General features: G+C 40.7%; 1 protein-coding gene across 1 annotated transcript; it reads right to left on the reverse strand.

The window, feature by feature from the left end:
* Positions 1 to 34: 34 nt before the first annotated feature.
* On the reverse strand, positions 35 to 17978 carry arfrp1 (ADP-ribosylation factor related protein 1). The gene is made up of 7 exons (XM_085405389.1): positions 17628 to 17978; positions 16688 to 16775; positions 16275 to 16357; positions 4549 to 4630; positions 1933 to 2003; positions 1466 to 1566; positions 35 to 448 (listed from the first exon to the last, which is right to left on the reverse strand). The coding sequence occupies exons 1-7, from the start codon at positions 17736 to 17738 to the stop codon at positions 361 to 363; spliced, it is 624 nt and encodes a 207-aa protein (XP_085261515.1). The 5' UTR covers positions 17739 to 17978; the 3' UTR covers positions 35 to 360.
* Positions 17979 to 18273: the final 295 nt, after the last annotated feature.

The following is an 18273-nucleotide window of genomic DNA, read 5'->3' on the forward strand; positions in this document are numbered from 1 at the left end:
ACACGGATCATTGTTTATTGAATCTGATAGTGTGAAAAAATAGCGCCCATCAATGCTTGTATATTTAATGCGTCAGTGTTCCTGTGCACTCAAAGTGCTCCATATAGACGCTGCAGCACTGATCCCAGCAAAAGTAAACGACACACCTTCAAAAAGTGTAGGCACAAACAGGCAGACGTCTGCTCACAGTACATCTGAATCTATGTTTGTTGATAAAAACATTATGATGAAGTCCAAAAAGCAGAAATCCAAAGAGTCACAGGAAACACAAGGTGAGAGTTATCAGCTCCAGGGCTTAACATATGGAATGTCCTCAAGGAGAAACTCGTCCAAAATCACAGTGGAAAGATGACAAACATCTTATGTGATGTCCTTCTGTCTCGGTGGCCGGTGAATGTTTCTGACCACACACTTCACCATCCACTCAATGCCTTCATTCACGCCGTCCCTGTACGGAACAAGCAGATTGTTTCATATTTCTTTTAACATCTACAGAGTGTGAAATTATTTAAGACTAACATTTCATTGAAAGCAATACAAAAACACATGAAACGTTAAAACTAAGGCATTTCCTAATATACGCTCATTTTGAATTTAATACTGCTGTAGCTGCTGCCCGGACCAACAGCAGCTACTTAGCAATGATCTGGCTAGAAAAAGGTGAGTCTTTGAAAAATGAAGATGGGCCAGTTCACCAGTCTGCAAGCAGACAACAGTAAACAACGAGGACTGAACTCAAAACGGTGCAAAATATTTCTTCACAGAAAGGACAAGGCTGAAAGCTCAACAGCTGGGATGTTACTTTAAAAACAGACAGAGTGGAAATCACTGCATCTGCTGAGAATTACTTGTGAAATCCACTGCATCCACTAATGTGACTTTAGACAAACAAAAACAAATGCTAATGTCTTCTCTGAGGCTCAAGCTCATTTAAGTTGGGTTGAGGAAAAGGAGGGCTGTGCAATCACATTCTGAAACATCCACCCTTGTTAAAAAAGGATGACCATCCATCTTACAGTTCAGAAGAATCTGTGATGGTGCAGTTTTCTATTGATCGTGGCACGAGGAACTTTGACCCCATTAATGCTGCTGGAAGTGCAAACCTGTCAACCATTAAAAACCTCTGGCACACTTTGAAAATGAAATGAAAACATTACAAAAAGGTCTTTTGACTATTTCCAATTAAATTTAGGATTTTAATATTTGGAAATCACCACTTTGTGGTTGTTTTTGCATTTTAAGTGAAGGGACTGTAATTAAATGTGAGAAAACGTTTGATGCAATGTTATTATTTGAATTGTTGAAGGCAGTCCTTGTCTATTAACAGATGTGATCATAAACTTAAATTGATGCAAATTTGCATTCACTGTAATTGAATCAAATAAAAACACAATGCTACATTGCATCATGTGTGAGAGCAAGCTGTTGCAAACAAAGTCATCATTTAAAACTGTTGTAGTCTTACCCTGTGAGAGCAGTGCAAGGCTGGACTAAACAGTCTCTCTTGCCAATCTTTGGAGCACAGTCACTGAAGGTTGTTTTAATGTCGGGCACCGACAAACAGTTCTGAGAAAAAGAACATACACAAGACTGAAGGCAGTGACCAAGTTCAAGATTCTAGGTCATTATTGTCAACACACACACAGTGTACAGCATCCCGAAATGCTGTTTCACCCCAACCACCTCAATGGTGTATTTATGAGAATATAAAAAATACATCTCCAAGAGATATAAAACTAGAAATTACAAATAAATAATAACTCGCTAAATTTGGGTAAAATTAAGAGATAAGAAGGTTCTATTACTAACTATATCTATGTCCAATACACAAAGATAGGACAGAGACAATACGAAGTGGATTGTGCAGTAGGTATTGAATACCAGTGCATGTGTAATGAATGAATGCTTGGTGTGAATAAAAAGTCCAGGTACCGGTACATCTTGCTTATTAGCCAGCACGAGGAGCGGAACGCCTTCCAGTGCCTCACTGCTGATCATTTTCTCTGGAAGAGAAGAGAGATCAATCACTGATTCAATAATACAGCACTCTGAGAAAGTACCTGCACCTTTTCTGATTCCTTCATTTCTCATCTCATATTCGTCACACATTTCAGATCTTCAAACTGATCGTAATATCAGACAGATTGTCCCTGCGTCTGTGTGGCTTCCTCCCACAGTCCAGAGACATTCACTTAGTGGAGTTAGGTTAACTGGTGAGTCTAAATTGTCCATAGGTGTAAATATGAGTGTGAACGGTTGTTTGTCTCTGCTGCTGGCACTCTGTCCATAGTGTTTCGCCCTATAGTAGCTTGGATAGGCTTGAAGTTCAGACTGCCCTTCTCTGTGCCAAGCTGGTCTGGACGAATGGAAGGCTCCGTAACATGTTTTGTCTCCAAATAATTAAACAGTTTATCCTTTGCACAGAATGCTCTGATGGTATTTTGTGACAATGGTGGGGAAATAACCTTGTGGGGATAGGTTAATTGATTAATCTAAATTGCCACTAGGTGTGAATGTGCGAGTGAATGTGAGTGTGAATGGTTGTCTGTCCCTATGTGTTAGCCCTGCGACAGACTGGCGACCTGTCCAGGGTGTACGCCGCCTCTCGCCCTATGACAGCTGGGATAGGCTCCAGCGCCCCCCGCGACCCTGAAAAGGATAAGCGGAAGCGAATGGATGGATGGATGGTGGGGAAATAACCTAAAATGATTTTATGCTTGTTATTCTTCTTTGCTAAAAGACATGCAGACTGCTGTTGCACTCTGCTTTGTTGTTTACGCCCCTGCAAAGTACAATTAAGGCCTAACAAAGACAACCTGAGTGTGTGTGTGTGTAATAGATTACGTCAACTATTAAAATCGTGGACAACTAATTTAATAGTCGACGCGTCGTTTGAAGCTTTGTAAGATCACAAAAGACGCAGGAATAAGCAGCAGGATTTACGAGTGTAATAACGGACTGAAACAGAAGATGGCAGCACTGCATGTACAAGGATGCCAGCTGCCGTTAAACCCCGAAGAAGAAGAAGAAGTAGCTCTGTCCCAGAATTCATAGCGCAGCCCAGCTCAGTTTCCAACAATGGCGGCAGCTAGTTAGTTTTAATATTACTCTTATTATTCTTTCTGGGTCACAAAATAAACATTTAACATATTTTCAGGCAAGAATGTAGCTGTGCAAACCTCAAATATCTGCTCAGTTTATCAAGACACCGCATATTTTCAAAAGCGCTCCGACGTTTTCGCAGACGTCTGTTACCCACTAGCTCGATAGCTAGCCGGGGGCAAGGTCACTAGAGCCGTGAGAACACCGGACTTCCGGCAAATCGTTTTCAAACCCCCCGCCGTCTTTCGCTACTCAGGTTAAACATGATATATAAGTCACTTAGATAACTTAAAAATGTTATTGTTTGTTATTGTTTTTCAGTATTTTATTTGTTCCTGAGTAAATCGGTTTGGCTGAGATTAAAGTTTTTACACTGAATAAACGTCAAGCAGACAGCTGATCATCAGAAGTGTGAGATGCTCGAGAATTTACTCCGGTGTCCTGTTATATTTTAGATAGCAAGGAGTTTATTAAACTTCACCGAAACAATCTGCAAATTTCATTAAAATTTAATAAACTATCATCTTGTCTTTATTTTTAGTTAGCACAGACCTTACACACTTAAAGCTGTAAGCTAATGATAGTTATATAAGAGCAGATGCTGCTGGTGCAATAAGCTGTACGTTTTACGTTCAATGGATGCATGCTCTGATTAGTCGACTAATCGCAAAAATAATCGGTGACTAGTCGACTATCAGAATAATCGTTTGTGGCAGCCCTAGTGTGTAAGGCCATATATTACAGACTTCCATAATAGGGCTTATATATACTGTGATGTTTATAGTAACCGTTATGACTGCATTTCTAGTTATAAGGTTTGGGTGGAAATGATCTCTTCACACAGGGACAGGTCGATCTGAATACCTTTTTAACCTTAATAAACAAAATCTTTGTTTATTTGACCTTATTTGGCCCTGAAGAAGAGTTCTGAGATCCAAAAACCTCAAATATAATAACCTATATGTGGCAATACAAACAACTGTAGCAAACAGCATAGTTTTGTCATTTTGACTTTCAGATTAATCTACTGATCTTGAAGGCGAGGTCAGAGATCAATATTTTTAATATTTATGCAGGACTTTCTATGTGTTATATTTTCTACTTGTGAGAATCACAGTTTATATGTTCTAAGGATTTTTGTCACTTTTTGAACAATAAATCATGAAGTTTACCTTAAAAGATATCGGTGCATGCAAGCCAAATTTTTATGGATCGTTAACATGACCCCACAGTTTTTATCAGAATTCACACAAACATTTTCAAACTATCATGAAGACAGACAGAAGGTCGAAGGCGCGCACAAACACTAGCAAAAACAAAACCTCCTTGGCGGAGGGATTAAGGGGCAAGTGCTTTGTCACAGCACTATGAATGTCAGAAGAAATATCAATGTTTCCATTTTTCCATTTGTTCAGTAAATAACACAGAGACAAGAAGGTTACTCACCAAAGGCCTCCTTTGATTCTGACAGACGCTCTTCATCAGTTGAATCTATCACATAGATGACTCCATGGGATTCAGCGTAGTACTAGATACAACCATGAAGAGGAAAACACGTCACAACATATATGTATATATATATACACACATATATATATATATATATATATATATATATATATATATATATATATATATATATATATATATATGTGTGTGTATATACATATATATATATATGTGTGTGTATATATATATATATATATTAGAGCTGGGCGATATGAGATTTTTTCATATCACGATATGTTTTTTTCATTTCAGGCGATAACGATATCTATCACGATATGAGCCAAATAACTATATTTGTAAGATTTAAATGTGCCGTTGCTCACAAGTAAAATGTGAAATAATCAGCAGCTTGTTTTTATTTAAATATTTATTTCCCATAATAAGTTCAACAGGGTAGATGTACTTAAGGAACATGAGACTTTTTCAGATAAATAAAGGCAAATATTGCAAACTACACAAAAGGCAGCCGCTAAAGCGTTTAAGTTTCAAAATAGAACAAATGAAACAGACTAAATTGTCAATTCCACTTAGAAACAAAATATTAATTCTAAAAATAAATCTTAGTTTGTTTTACAGAAGAACAGACAAAACTGACTAACTTTTGTCAATATCAAATAAACTGAGAACTAAAAGGAAATTCTCAATCTCTCCTTGTTGTATAGCTGAGCTTTTCAAACAGTTTTAACAGTTACTTTAGTCTGACAAAAGCCGAATGACGAATTAGCGCTTCCAGTCAGAGACTGAGGCTACGTCCACACGTACACGGGTATTTTTGAAAACGGAGATTTTCCGTTTTCGTTTTAAAAAATAATCCCGTCCACACATAAAGGCAGAAATGAAGGAAAACGCTGCTATGAACATGCCAAAGCAGCAGGTGGCGCTAGATTCCTAACCGTGCAGAAATGTTGGCCAATCAGAAGTCTAGAAGCCTCGGTGGGAAAAAGTAAACAAAGCTGGGGCATAGAAGCAGAACCGAGTCGTATGTGTGGAGGGACAGTAACTGTGTGTATATGTAAGCATTTAAACACTGCAGAGAGTAGAATTAACAGTATTGTAGAAATTCATTTCACCGAAACAATAACGTGGCGCACAGTGTGACGCATGCACCAGTTTATTGTATTTCCAGACTTGTTTTCGGCACAATTTACAGTGCACGCTACTCTGTTTTTTGTCAGACTTGAAATAGCCGAAATACCTTCACACTACGGAACTTCTATGGCTCTTCCGTTCGACAATCTCTCCGGCGTTGGAACCATCATCTGTTTTCTCTTCGGTCACGCTCGGTTGATTTTTCTAGTCGGCACACTCATTTCCTCCATTACCCGCTGGCTGCTTCCCAAACAAACACACGTGCGGCTTGGCACTTGTGCTGTATGTAGCAAGTCACGCGACGTGACGCAGCGGCTGTGATTGGTTCAGCTCTGCGCTACTTAATTTGGATTGGCTGACCTTTTTTTTTTTTTTTTTTTTGAGGACAAGAGCGGCGAGGTCTATCGCGATAGCGTAATTTCTCTATCGAGTAAAAGTTATATCGCGATACATATCGTTATCGTTCTATCGCCCAGCTCTAATATATATATATATAAATATATATATATATATATATACACATACATACACAGACACACATATACACACACGCGCACACACACATATACATATATATATATATATATATATATATATATATATATATATATATATATACATACATGTATATATACCCAGTATTTTTCTCGCCAATGTCCGTTCTCTGGCAAACAAAATGGATGAGATACGGCTCTCCATCACTAACAACAGACGGATTATGGACTCAAATGTCATGTTTTTCACCGAAACATGGCTGAACAACAGCTGCCCGGACAATGCTATCGAGTTAGCAGGACGCCACACACACCGAGCCGACAGGCTAGCAGATGACTCCGGCAAGACCAGAGGTGGAGGTTTGTGCATTTATATTAACAATGCTTGGTGCATGAACTCCACTACTACTGAGAGTCACTGCTCACCTAATGCGGAGTTTTTAATGGTCAAATGCAGACCTTATTATCTCCCCAGAGAACTCACTTCAATCATACTCACTGCCGTGTATATCCCCCCCGACGCTAATGCTAGGTTGGCCATGAAAGAACTTTCTGCAGCCATTAACAAACACCAGAATAAACACCCCGAGGCTGCTTTTATTGTTGCTGGCGACTTCAACCACACCAACTTAAAGACAGTCCTCCCCAGATTCCACCAACATGTCTCCTGCCACACCAGAGGAGACAAGACTTTAGACCATGTGTATTCCAACCTGGCTGGAGCCTACAAAGCCACACCCCTCCCCCACATTGGACAATCGGACCATCTCTCCCTGTTCCTTACACCTAGGTATTCACCACTCATCCAACGTGTGAAACCTGCTGTGAGGACAATTAAAGTGTGGCCAGAGGGGACAGACGCAGTGCTCCAGGACAGATTTAAAAACACAGACTGGAATATGTTCACCCACACAGACCTGGACCAGTACGCCTCATCTGTACTGGATTACATCTCCAAAACCACAGACAGTGTCACCACCCAGAAACGGATCACCATGTACCCCAACCAGAAGCCTTGGATGAACCGGGATGTTCGTCTCCTCCTGAAGGCCCGCAACACTGCCTTTAGGTCAGGAGATGCACACGCCTACAGTACAGCCAGGGCTAATCTAAAGAAGGGCATCAAAAAAGCCAAACACCATTACAAAAAGAAGGTAGAAGAACACTTCTCCAACTCCAACCCCCGACGCATGTGGCAAGGACTCCAGACCATCACAGACTACAGGACCACCAAACCCTCCCCCGCATCCTCTGATGTCTCCTTCCACAACGAGCTCAACAACTTTTATGCTCGTTTTGAGCGAGGGAACCCCACAACCACAACCAAAGCAGACATGACGCCAGACCACCAACCTATGACTCTCTCCCCCACCGATGTAGGAGCGGTGCTGAGCAGGATCAATGTCCACAAGGCTGCAGGCCCTGATGGCATCCCCGGGCGTGTTCTCAGAGCGTGTTCTGGGGAGCTTGCAGGAGTGCTCACAGACATATTCAATCTGTCCTTGGCCCACGCTGTGGTACCGGCCTGCTTCAAATCCACCTCCATCGTCCCGATACCCAAAAACTCCAACCCATCTTGCCTCAATGATTACCGCCCAGTAGCACTCACCCCCATCATCACTAAGTGCTTAGAGCGACTGGTCCTAGCACACTTCAAATCCTGTCTCCCCCCCACCCTGGACCCCCACCAATTCGCATACCGCCGGAACAGGAGCACAGAGGATGCAGTCTCCATCGCACTGCACTCTGTCCTCTCACACCTGGACAACAACAACACCTACGCCAGAATGCTGTTTATAGACTTCAGTTCAGCATTCAATACAATCCACCCCTCACAACTCATCAGGAAACTGACAGACCTGGGTATCAGTTCCCTCATCTGCAAATGGTTACTGGACTTCCTGACCAACCGCCCCCAACATGTCCGGCTGGATAACCGCCGCTCATCTACCATCACAATGAACACCGGTGTACCACAAGGCTGTGTGATGAGCCCTTTCCTCTACTCCCTCTTCACCCACGACTGCAGACCTGCTGATGGTTCCAACACCATCATTAAGTTTGCAGATGACACCACGGTGATTGGCCTCATCAGTGACAACGATGAGGCCGCCTACAGGGAGGAGGTGGATCGTCTGGCTGAGTGGTGCGACAGAAACAACCTGCTGCTTAACACCGAGAAGACCAAGGAGCTCATCGTGGACTACAGGAGGAATGCTGACCCACATCCACCCATCCACATTAAGGGGACGGCTGTGGAGCGTGTGAGCAGCTTCAAGTTCCTGGGAGTCCACATCTCCGAGGATCTCACCTGGACGACCAACTGCTCCAAGCTGGTCAAGAAGGCTCACCAGCGCCTCTTCTTCTTGAGGACTCTGAGGAAGAACCACCTGTCCTCAGACATCCTGGTGAACTTCTATCGCTGCACCATCGAGAGCATCCTGACCAACTGTATAACAGTCTGGTACGGGAACTGCTCTGCCTCGGACCGGAAGGCGTTGCAGAGGGTCGTGAAAACTGCCCAGCGCATCGCCGGAGCACCACTTCCTGCCATAAAAGACATCTACAGGAAGCGGTGTCTGAAAAGGGCTGGGAAAATCATCAAAGACCCCAGTCACCCATCACATGGACTCTTCACCCTCCTGCCCTCTGGGAGGCGCCACAGGAGCCTCCGGACTAAGACCACCAGGTACCGGAACAGCTTCTTCCCCACAGCTGTCAGACTCCTGAACTCTGCCTCCTGACATCTGACCCACGTTAACATATGGACTGAACATACACACACCCACAATGGACAACTGTACCCTCAAACACACAATAATAACATGGACTGAACCACCACTCACAACCACTAGCACTTTATATAGCCTCTGTAGAAACTATCTACACCCTCACTTATCTTAACTGCACTACTGTATAGCTCTGTGTAAATAATCATTCTGTACATTCGATAATCTTTAATCCTACAACTGTTTACAACTTGCACAGTTCCCATTTCTGTATAGCTGTATATCTCAGATTCTGTAAAGTTATTTATTTCATATTCTGTATAGTTTTTCATATTTATATCCTGTTCATATCCTGTACATAGCTTGTACTCACTACAGCCTGTACATACTTATAGTTATAGAATATTCACAACATACTTCATACCGTGTACATTATAACATACCATAATAGACCCATTTCTGTAATATACTCACATATCTATATTATTGCTAATATATATTGTAATATATCTATATCACTAAAGCACTTCTGGATGGATGCAAACTGCATTTCGTTGCCCTGTACCTGTGCATGTGCAATGACAATAAAGTTGAATTCTATTCTATTCTATTCTATATACACACACACACACACACGCGCACACATATATACATATATATATATATATATATATACATACATATATACATACACATATATATATATATATATATATATATACATACATATATACATACATATATATATATATATATATATATATATATATATATATATATATATATATATATATATATATATATATATATATATATATATATATATATATACTAGGGGTGCAACGATATTCGTATTGATATTGAACCGTTCGATACAGTGCTTTCGGTTCGGTTCGCATATGTATCGAACAATACAACATTTGTAATTTATTTTATCAACTTTCCTTCTGAAGATGCTGTCTGTGTTGAGCGCTCAGTGAATCTGCGTTCGACTACTCCGCCTAGGCTGCACTGTCGAGCGCAGATCCACTGAGCGCTCAACACAGACAGCATAGTCAGAAGGAAGAGCGCAGGGCAAGCTAGCGAGACAGAAGTTAAGCTCCCCCACCCTCATTCAGATCTGGCGTTTGGAATTATTTTGGTTTTCATGTGACGTATGACCCTGAAGGTAAGCTCATGGACTAAAGTAAAACAGTATGTTGGATGTGCCATGCAATGCTCAATTACATGGGTGGGAGCTAGCGTGTTAGCGCAGTTAGCTCGTTAACGTGTTGGCCGTCTAGCCCCACGCACGGGGCGATCGGCGGTAGCTCGTTAACGGAGATTTGCCGTGTTGTGGCGTTAAGGTCATTTCAACGAGATTAACCTGAAAGCACTAGTGGGAACACGACGAATATGACTGCACATTTACGCCGACATCATCCTAGTGCAAAGACAAAAACAACAAGCATGCTACTAACTTTAGCCGAGTCATTTAGACAGCTGTTAGCACATGATTCTCCTTATGGAGACCTGATATGTTTAATATGCTGCTGAGAATATAGCCCAGAAGAAGCGGATAGTATAGCTTTTATTTTGGAAAGAGACATTTCTCTGTAATAAACTCTCTTTTCCAAAGATGAGTGATTCCTCAATCAGATACAGAGCTCGCAATATCGCTAGCCCGACGTCCTGGGGATAGCGATTTTTTTCAGTCGGGCTACCAAAATCTATCTCTTCCCTGCCCGTAGGGCTATTGTAGGAAGGAAAAATATATGTCAATGCTTTTGCATTCTTTCGGAAATGTAGCTGGGTAATTATGTCATTGGCATCGGTGAGCCACTGTCAATATGTGACATATTGGTCAGGAAAGCGATTCCGCTCCCTGAAGACCAACACAGAGAGACTGAGGAGGAGCTTCTTCCCGCAGGCGATACGGTCTCTCAATCACACCACCACACAGTACTGACCCACACATATGGTTCTTACACACACACTGGACTTTCTGGACTTTGGTTTTGCACAACACTGGTCACTATATTCTTCATTTCCGGTTAATACTTGTACAGCTGCTGTTATTGTGTATATATTTATTTATATTTAGATTTCTTCATACATTCTTATATAGTTCTATATTGTGTATTGTGTATTTTGTTGTACAGTTATTTTATTTTCAACTTTAATTTATATATTTATCTGTATCTTATTCTTCCCAGTTAAATTTACCCTTCATTCTAATTTGTGTTGTACAGTTATTTCATTTTTAACCTTAATTTATATTTTATTCCTTCCTAGTTAAATTTACCCTTTTTAATTTTTCATATTTATTTCCTTTCTTATTCATAGCCTTTTCCTTTTTTGTTTTCTTTAGGTCACGAGCAGTTGTCCAAGCATTTCACTACATATCGTACTGTGTATGACTGTGTACGTGACAAATAAAAAATTTGAAATTTGAAATTTATTGAAATCGTGTTTGAATTTGCGCTTGTTTTTTTGCTTTCACTTTGCAATCGTGCGAACTGTGTATAGAGAGCGACAGCACTGATCTGTGAGTGATGATAATTTGTGCACCAATTCCTCTGACATCGTCTTATTAATCGTTAGCACATGATTCTCCTTATGCTGCTGAGACTATAGCCCAGAAGAAGCGGATAGTATAGCTTTTATTTTGGAAAGAGACATTTCTCTGTAATAAACTCTCTTTTCCAAAGATGAGTGATTCCTCAATCAGATACTGGAGCTAGCGATTTTTTTCAGTCGGGCTACCAAAATCTATCTCTGCCCTGCCCGTCGGGCTATTGTAGGAAGGAAAAATATATGTCAATGCTTTTGCATTCTTTCAGAAATGTAGCTGGGTAATTATGTCATTGGCATCGGTGAGCCACTGTCAATATGTGACATATTGAAATCGCGTTTGAATTTGCGCTTGTTTTTTGCTTTCACTTTGCAATCGTGCGAACTGTGTATAGAGAGCGACAGCACTGATTGGTGAGTGATGATAATTTGTGCACCAATTCCTCTGACATCGTCTTATTAATCGTTAGCTTACTATGCAAACATGACAAGTGAAATCTCCCGCAGCTTAAACATGTGAGAGGTTGATCGCGCAGAGAATCGCTGACCGTCATGTGAGTGTGTGTGTAAAAGCAGCAGGATATATATTTTAGTTCTGCTGAGCCAAATAAGACAGGTCAGGGTGAAGAAGTGACAGCCAAAGAAAAGCTTACCACAAAACGGAGAAGTTATGACAAATCAGACTATAAGGCAAAAAGAAAGTGCAGCTTTATGGTTTCAGGGACAAAATAATTTCTGTGGCTGCAATATGACGAGCTAAATAACCAGGGCTGCACATAAGTGGTCCGCAGGTGCGCATTCGCTGTCAAAATAAAAAACAAGCACAAGGGTTAGGGTTAAATTTAAAAACTGTACTTTTGAGTTAAAACATATATTTATAATTTTAATAAATGACAAATTAAAAAGGCATGAACATTTTTTTTTGTATCGAAAAGATATCGAACCGTGACACCAAAGTATCGAACCGAACCGTGAGTTTTGTGTATCGTTGCGCCCCTAATATATATATATATATATATATATATATATATCTGCGGTCTTAAAGAAGGCCCAACAGCGTCTCCACTTTCTGAGAATCCTCAGAAAAATGGACCTGAAGAAGGAGCTGCTGACCGTCTTCTACTGCTGCTCCATTGAAAGTGTGCTGACATATTGCATCGGTGTGCGGTTACAACAGGGCAATAGCCCTAATCAATGTAAATAGCTGACCTGACTGGATACCTCCCTGGACTTTTTTAGGGGGGAGGTAACAATGTTTAAAACAATAACAATAATATTTATATTTATAACAAGGTGCAATAATAATTAATGTGCAATAATAACAGTGTGCAATACACATACACCTATTCTTCTTTTTTATACTAAGTTAATATACTGTGTTGTTTGTTGCGTTGTGATGTGTCATATTGTGTCGTGTTGTGTTATATGTAGTGCCGACGTAGGACAGTTTTTCCAATTTCATTGTACTACTGTACTATGTATGACTGTGCAATGACAATAAAGAGTTATCTTATCTTATATAAATTCACGGTTCGGTTCGGTTCACTCATCTTTGGAAAAGAGTTCATTACAGAGAAATGGCTCTTTCCAAAATAAAAGCTATACTATATGCTTCTTCTGGGCTATATTCTCAGCAGCATATTAAACATATCAGGTCCCCATAAGGAGAATCATGTGCTAACGGCTGTCGTAGGCTACGTTCACACTGCAGGCGAAAGTGCATCAAATCCGATTTTTTTGACCCTATGCGACCTATATCCGATCATGGTGTGACAGTGTGAACGGCACAAATCCGATATTTTCAAATCCGATCTGGGTCACTTTCGTATGTGGTGCTGAATCCGATACATATCTGATGTTTTAGAAAGCGACTGCTGTTTGATGGTCATGTCGCATTAAATCCATCTTTTACGTCACTGACCCAAGACAGACTCCAATTATCAGCGCCGGAGAAGACATCGCAAGCGCTTCCTGGCCATCCAGTGTAGATGTTAGTGAAACTGTTGGGAAGACAACGTGAACATTTTATTTGTCCTGTATAATCTGCAGATTCTGACAGAACTCTGCAGCTATCCTTTGAAGCAGCGCTCCTCTAAAACAGCAATAAGGATCATTATTAGGTTATTTACATTATTATGTAAATAACAAAATAACTTAAAGCAAAAATTGGGAAACGTAAAGTCCGAAGTCTTTATATTAAGGCCATCAGTCAAACAATGCTGTTGGTCTGGGTCTAAACAGAGCGCGTTGTGTGTGACGTCTTCTTTTGCGCATGCGGGCCGCTTTGAGCGTTCACACTAGAGCGCGTTTGCTGTCGCATTTTATTTGTAGTGTGAACGAGCAGACAAAAAAATCGGATTTGATCAAAAAATCGGAATTGAGCATCAAGACCTGCAGTGTGAACGTAGCCTAAATGACTCGGGTAAAGTTTGTAGAATGCATGCTTGTTGTTTTTGTCTGCTTCCACCTGTCTTTGCACTAGGATGATGTCGGCGTAAATGTGCAGTCGTATTCGTTGTGTTCCCACTAGTGCTGTCAGCGTTAATCTGAAATGACGTTAACGCCACAACACGGCAAAGTTAACGAGCTACCGCGGATCGCCACGTGTGTGGGGCTGGACGGTGTCAACACGTTAACGAGCAAACTGCGCTAACGCACTAGTTCCCACCCATGTAATTGAGCATTACGTGGCACATCCGACATACTGTTTTACTTTTGTCCATGACGCGTTTACCTTCAGGGTCATACGTCACATGAAGACCAAAATAGTTCCAAAGGCCAGATCTGAATGAGGGTGGGGGAGGTTCAATTTGCCATGTTGCAACGAGCTTAGCTTCTGTCTGCTAGCTTGCGCTGCGCTCAGTGGATCTGCGCTCGACAGTGCAGCCTAGGCGGAGTAGTCGAACGCAGATCCACTGAGCTCTCAACACAGACAGCATCTTCAGAAGAAAAGTTGATAAAAATAAATTAAAAATTTTGTATTGTTCGATACATATGCGTACCGAACCGAAAGCACTGTATCGAACGGTTCAATATCGATACGAGTATCGTTGCACCCCTAATATATGTTTATTTGGGTTGGTGGTTGTATTCCTGAAAGTACTGCTATACTGCAGTTAGCAAAAGCCCATTTCAGAAGAGCAATTCACTGCAGTAATTGGCAAGTAATTTAAAGACCCATATTTATTTTACACAACAGGACAAAAACAACATGTCAAATTCTAAAATTAAGAATTTCATCAAAATGTAACAAGTTTGTACACTTCCAGCTCTGTGTTTGGGACTTTGTAGTTCTTCAATGTATGTTTCGGCTAATTGTCGTGTTGGAAGATAAATCAACAACCGAATGTTGCTGCTGACTGCTTTAACCTCCTAGGACCTGGCGTCCACATATGTGGACATCACATTTTGGGTTATTTAGATCAAAATACTCAATTATGCTCTACAAGGGCCTGATGTCCACTCACGAGGACATTATCCTGCTACTGTTCTATCAATTTTTAAACGAATATCCTCATATGTAGCTCTTATTTTTCTAAAGATCTGGTAATCCTTTGTATTTATGTTCATCGGGCCCCAATATGCCCAACTATCAAAGAGAAATTAAAAATGCATGCCGTGGAAGAGTTTGGGTCTTAGGAGGTTAAGTTTACTTTCAAAATCTTCCTCCTTTCTTCATGATCCCTTTCACCTTGATGAGATTTCCAGTTCTAGACACTCTGAAGCATCCCCACACCTTAATACTCCCACCACTGTGTTTAAATGTGGTGTTCTGTGGATTGTATACCTCTACCTTCTTCCTCCAAACATAAGCAGCATCTCTAAGGCCTAAGAGTAGTAGTTTCGTCTCACCTGACCACAGGTGATACTTTCAGTATGCATAATGTTTCTCCAAGTTATCCTTAGCATACTGTCTGGCTTCAAGGTGTCTCTTCTGCAGAAGTGGACTTTTTCTTGGTGTGCAACTTCACACTCCATTCCTGCGCAGGGTCTCAGTGATTGTCTTATTTGAGACTGCAATTCGTGACTTTGCTAAGTCATTTAGTGTCTTAACAGTTGTTCAAGGGTCTTTGGCACATCTCTCATTCATTTTCTTTCCAGAGTTTGAAATCTTTTGCTTCCTACTTCTGCAAGGCTTGTTCTGTACTGTTAAGCTCTCTTTGAATTTTTCTGTGATACTTCTGGCTCCAGTTCTTGAAACGTGGATATGCTATGGTCATTGTGTATACCCATCTCCTGCTTTGTGAGCACAACAACTTTTCTTCTCAAGTCTAAACTGATTTCTTTTGTTTCTGGCATGATGCTTTCTCAAGTGACAGCTTCAACCCTTTCCTGATATTTTAATACTCAGAATAAATTAGAACATAACCCTCTGTTTTAGCTGGATTTTACAAACTTTAAAGATAACAAAGTTAAAACACAACATTGGACACTAGTGATTCGTGTTTTGGCTCAATCAAAAAGTCAGATTTTAGGGTGCTAATAATATCAAACCTGGTAATATTTTTCTAAGAAATCTGTTATTCTGTTATTGTGTGTAAACAGAAAAACAATATGCTTTCGAAAGTATTAGCATGTGTAAAAAGGCTATGTTGAAAATCCCTTGAACAACTTGGAAAATGTTGACAAAAACTTCTGCCCTCTGCAGGTGGTAAAAGGTGTTGCCAAATATATCTGTGTGGCCTGTCCAGGTGCAGTCTATGTATGCTAAACACAGTGAAAATATTACATCTTCAAAAATAGAAATACTATCTATGTTAGTGTAGAGGATGTGAAAAATTCCTCTTTTTTAACTCACTTTATCCCACAGAGACTGCAGCTCCTCCTGACCTCCCAAATCCCAGAACATTAGACGAGCCTTGCCAACATCAATTGTGCCAACTGTAAAGGAAAGCAAGAGATTCCCAAAAATGTTATAGATCAGCAGTTTAAATCAAGAACGTTCTGTGAGCTAGAAAGAAAGGTAGCATTAGAACATGAAAGATTACATAATTGCATTGATTTGTCCTTTTCTATACCATAACGGTTAAAATATGAAATTACAATTAATTCCTGCAGTTACTCATCAAAAAAGAACTAATAATCATTTTTCATTGTTAAGCAGTAATTACACACTCAAAAAGCAAGCGATTCCTGCTACTTTGACAAGGCAGGAGAAAACTGTGAAGGAGGTCATGCTGAAGCAAGCCCAACACTGTTACATTCACTTACTGTTCAGGCCAACTGTAGTGGTGATCTTGGATAAAGTCATCCCCTTGTAATTCTTACTAAACTTTGTTTTGGTCTGTTCCAGGAAAGTCTACAGACAGAAAATAAGAGTAACCATTAGACTGGTGAATTACTCAGGTGATGAGCACTGTGTAAGTATCTGTGCATGTGTAAAACAAAATTAGCTAAACTTCAGGCAGCTCATTTGCAGGTGGTGGCCACAGACCATCACGCTCTCTCTTTCTCCTGCCTGATTTTTTCACTTTTGCTAGTGTCCTTGTCTTTGACAGGATCAAGTGGGACAGTTCATTCAGGCAGTCTAACCCCTTTAGAGTGGCACATTCATAAGTGATTTCTTATTGTTTATGCTCCATTAATGGCCAGATTGATAACCGTCATTTACTTTAATTTTTTCACCCACTTATTTAGCTCAATCATCCAGGTAAGTTAATCCGTTCTGTAACTTGGGTTTTGTCCTATTTACTGTTCATGATTTCTTGAGACAAAGAGAGCGATAGACCACAAAGCTAACGTAAACAAGAGAACATAACACCGCTTTCAATAATAATAATAATAATGGATTGGATTTATATAGCGCTTTTCAAGGCACCCAAAGCGCTTTACAATGCCACTATTCATTCACTCTCACATTCACACACTGGTGGAGGCAGCTACGGTTGTAGCCACAGCTGCCCTGGGGCAGACTGACAGAAGCGAGGCTGCCATATCGCGCCATCGGCCCCTCTGGCCAACACCAGTAGGCAAGTAGGGTAAAGTGTCTTGCCCAAGGACACAACGACCAGGACAGAGAGCCCAGGGATCGAACCGGCGACCTTCCGGTTACAGATGCGATTCCCAACCCCTTGAGCCACGGTATGCACATAGCCAATGCTATGTGCATAACCCAGTTAACCAATTATATAACACAACATCACTTTGATACCGTTTTTCCGGCGTTATCCAGTCCCAGGATCAAAACGCAGTATTCATCCTTCTGGAACATGTACTTATATAATCCAGATAATAAAGTGTACATCTTGAAAAAAGTAAACATAAACAAAAACGCGTCCGTGTTCGCTAGTCCTAATGTTGGCTAGGTAGCTTAGCTTAGCTATGAGGCTAAACAAGCAACACGCGCCACTGTGGCTTCATAATACTCCCACTAAACATGCCTGTGTGCGAGTAGGGGTAGAATAACATGTATGCACTCATAAAACAAGTCGGAAAGCCGTCGTTTAAAAGCACACTTCTACTATGATAGTCTGAACACAATGCTGTTTCTACGTGTCACGTATCTAGGAAGTGCCACTGTATGAATTATGGGAAATGAAGTACATATGGATTCTACCACATTACGTTAGGTGACGGTGTTTTAGATATAAAACTTCGTTTCCCAGGAGGAAGTTCGAAAGCGTGTTACATCATTTTAAAGAAAAACGCAACAAATATAGAATGAATTGATTTGTTCCAGTAGCTGTAGAAAGTTCAGAACCAGAGCGTTATTAAGTGAGTGCTGACAGTCTCAATAACTGTTTGTTTTTTAATGACGTTTCATCTGTCAGCCATTCAGAAGCGAGGACCTGCAAAGA

The sequence above is a fragment of the Rhamphochromis longiceps genome, linkage group LG5 (assembly GCF_057381845.1).
Source record: "Rhamphochromis longiceps isolate RC_006_pf linkage group LG5, R_longiceps_female_GT1.1, whole genome shotgun sequence".
NCBI lineage: Eukaryota > Metazoa > Chordata > Actinopteri > Cichliformes > Cichlidae > Rhamphochromis > Rhamphochromis longiceps.

Coding starts and splice junctions, on each gene's coding strand:
- arfrp1 (XM_085405389.1), bottom strand. CDS start 17,738: ATGTTTACTTTTTTCAAGATGTACACTTTATTATCTGGATTATATAAG. Junction 16,776..17,627: donor TGGATAACGCCGGAAAAACG/GTATCAAAGTGA, acceptor TTCTGTCTGTAG/ACTTTCCTGGAACAGACCAA. Junction 2,004..4,548: donor AGAATCAAAGGAGGCCTTTG/GTGAGTAACCTT, acceptor CTTCTCTTCCAG/AGAAAATGATCAGCAGTGAG.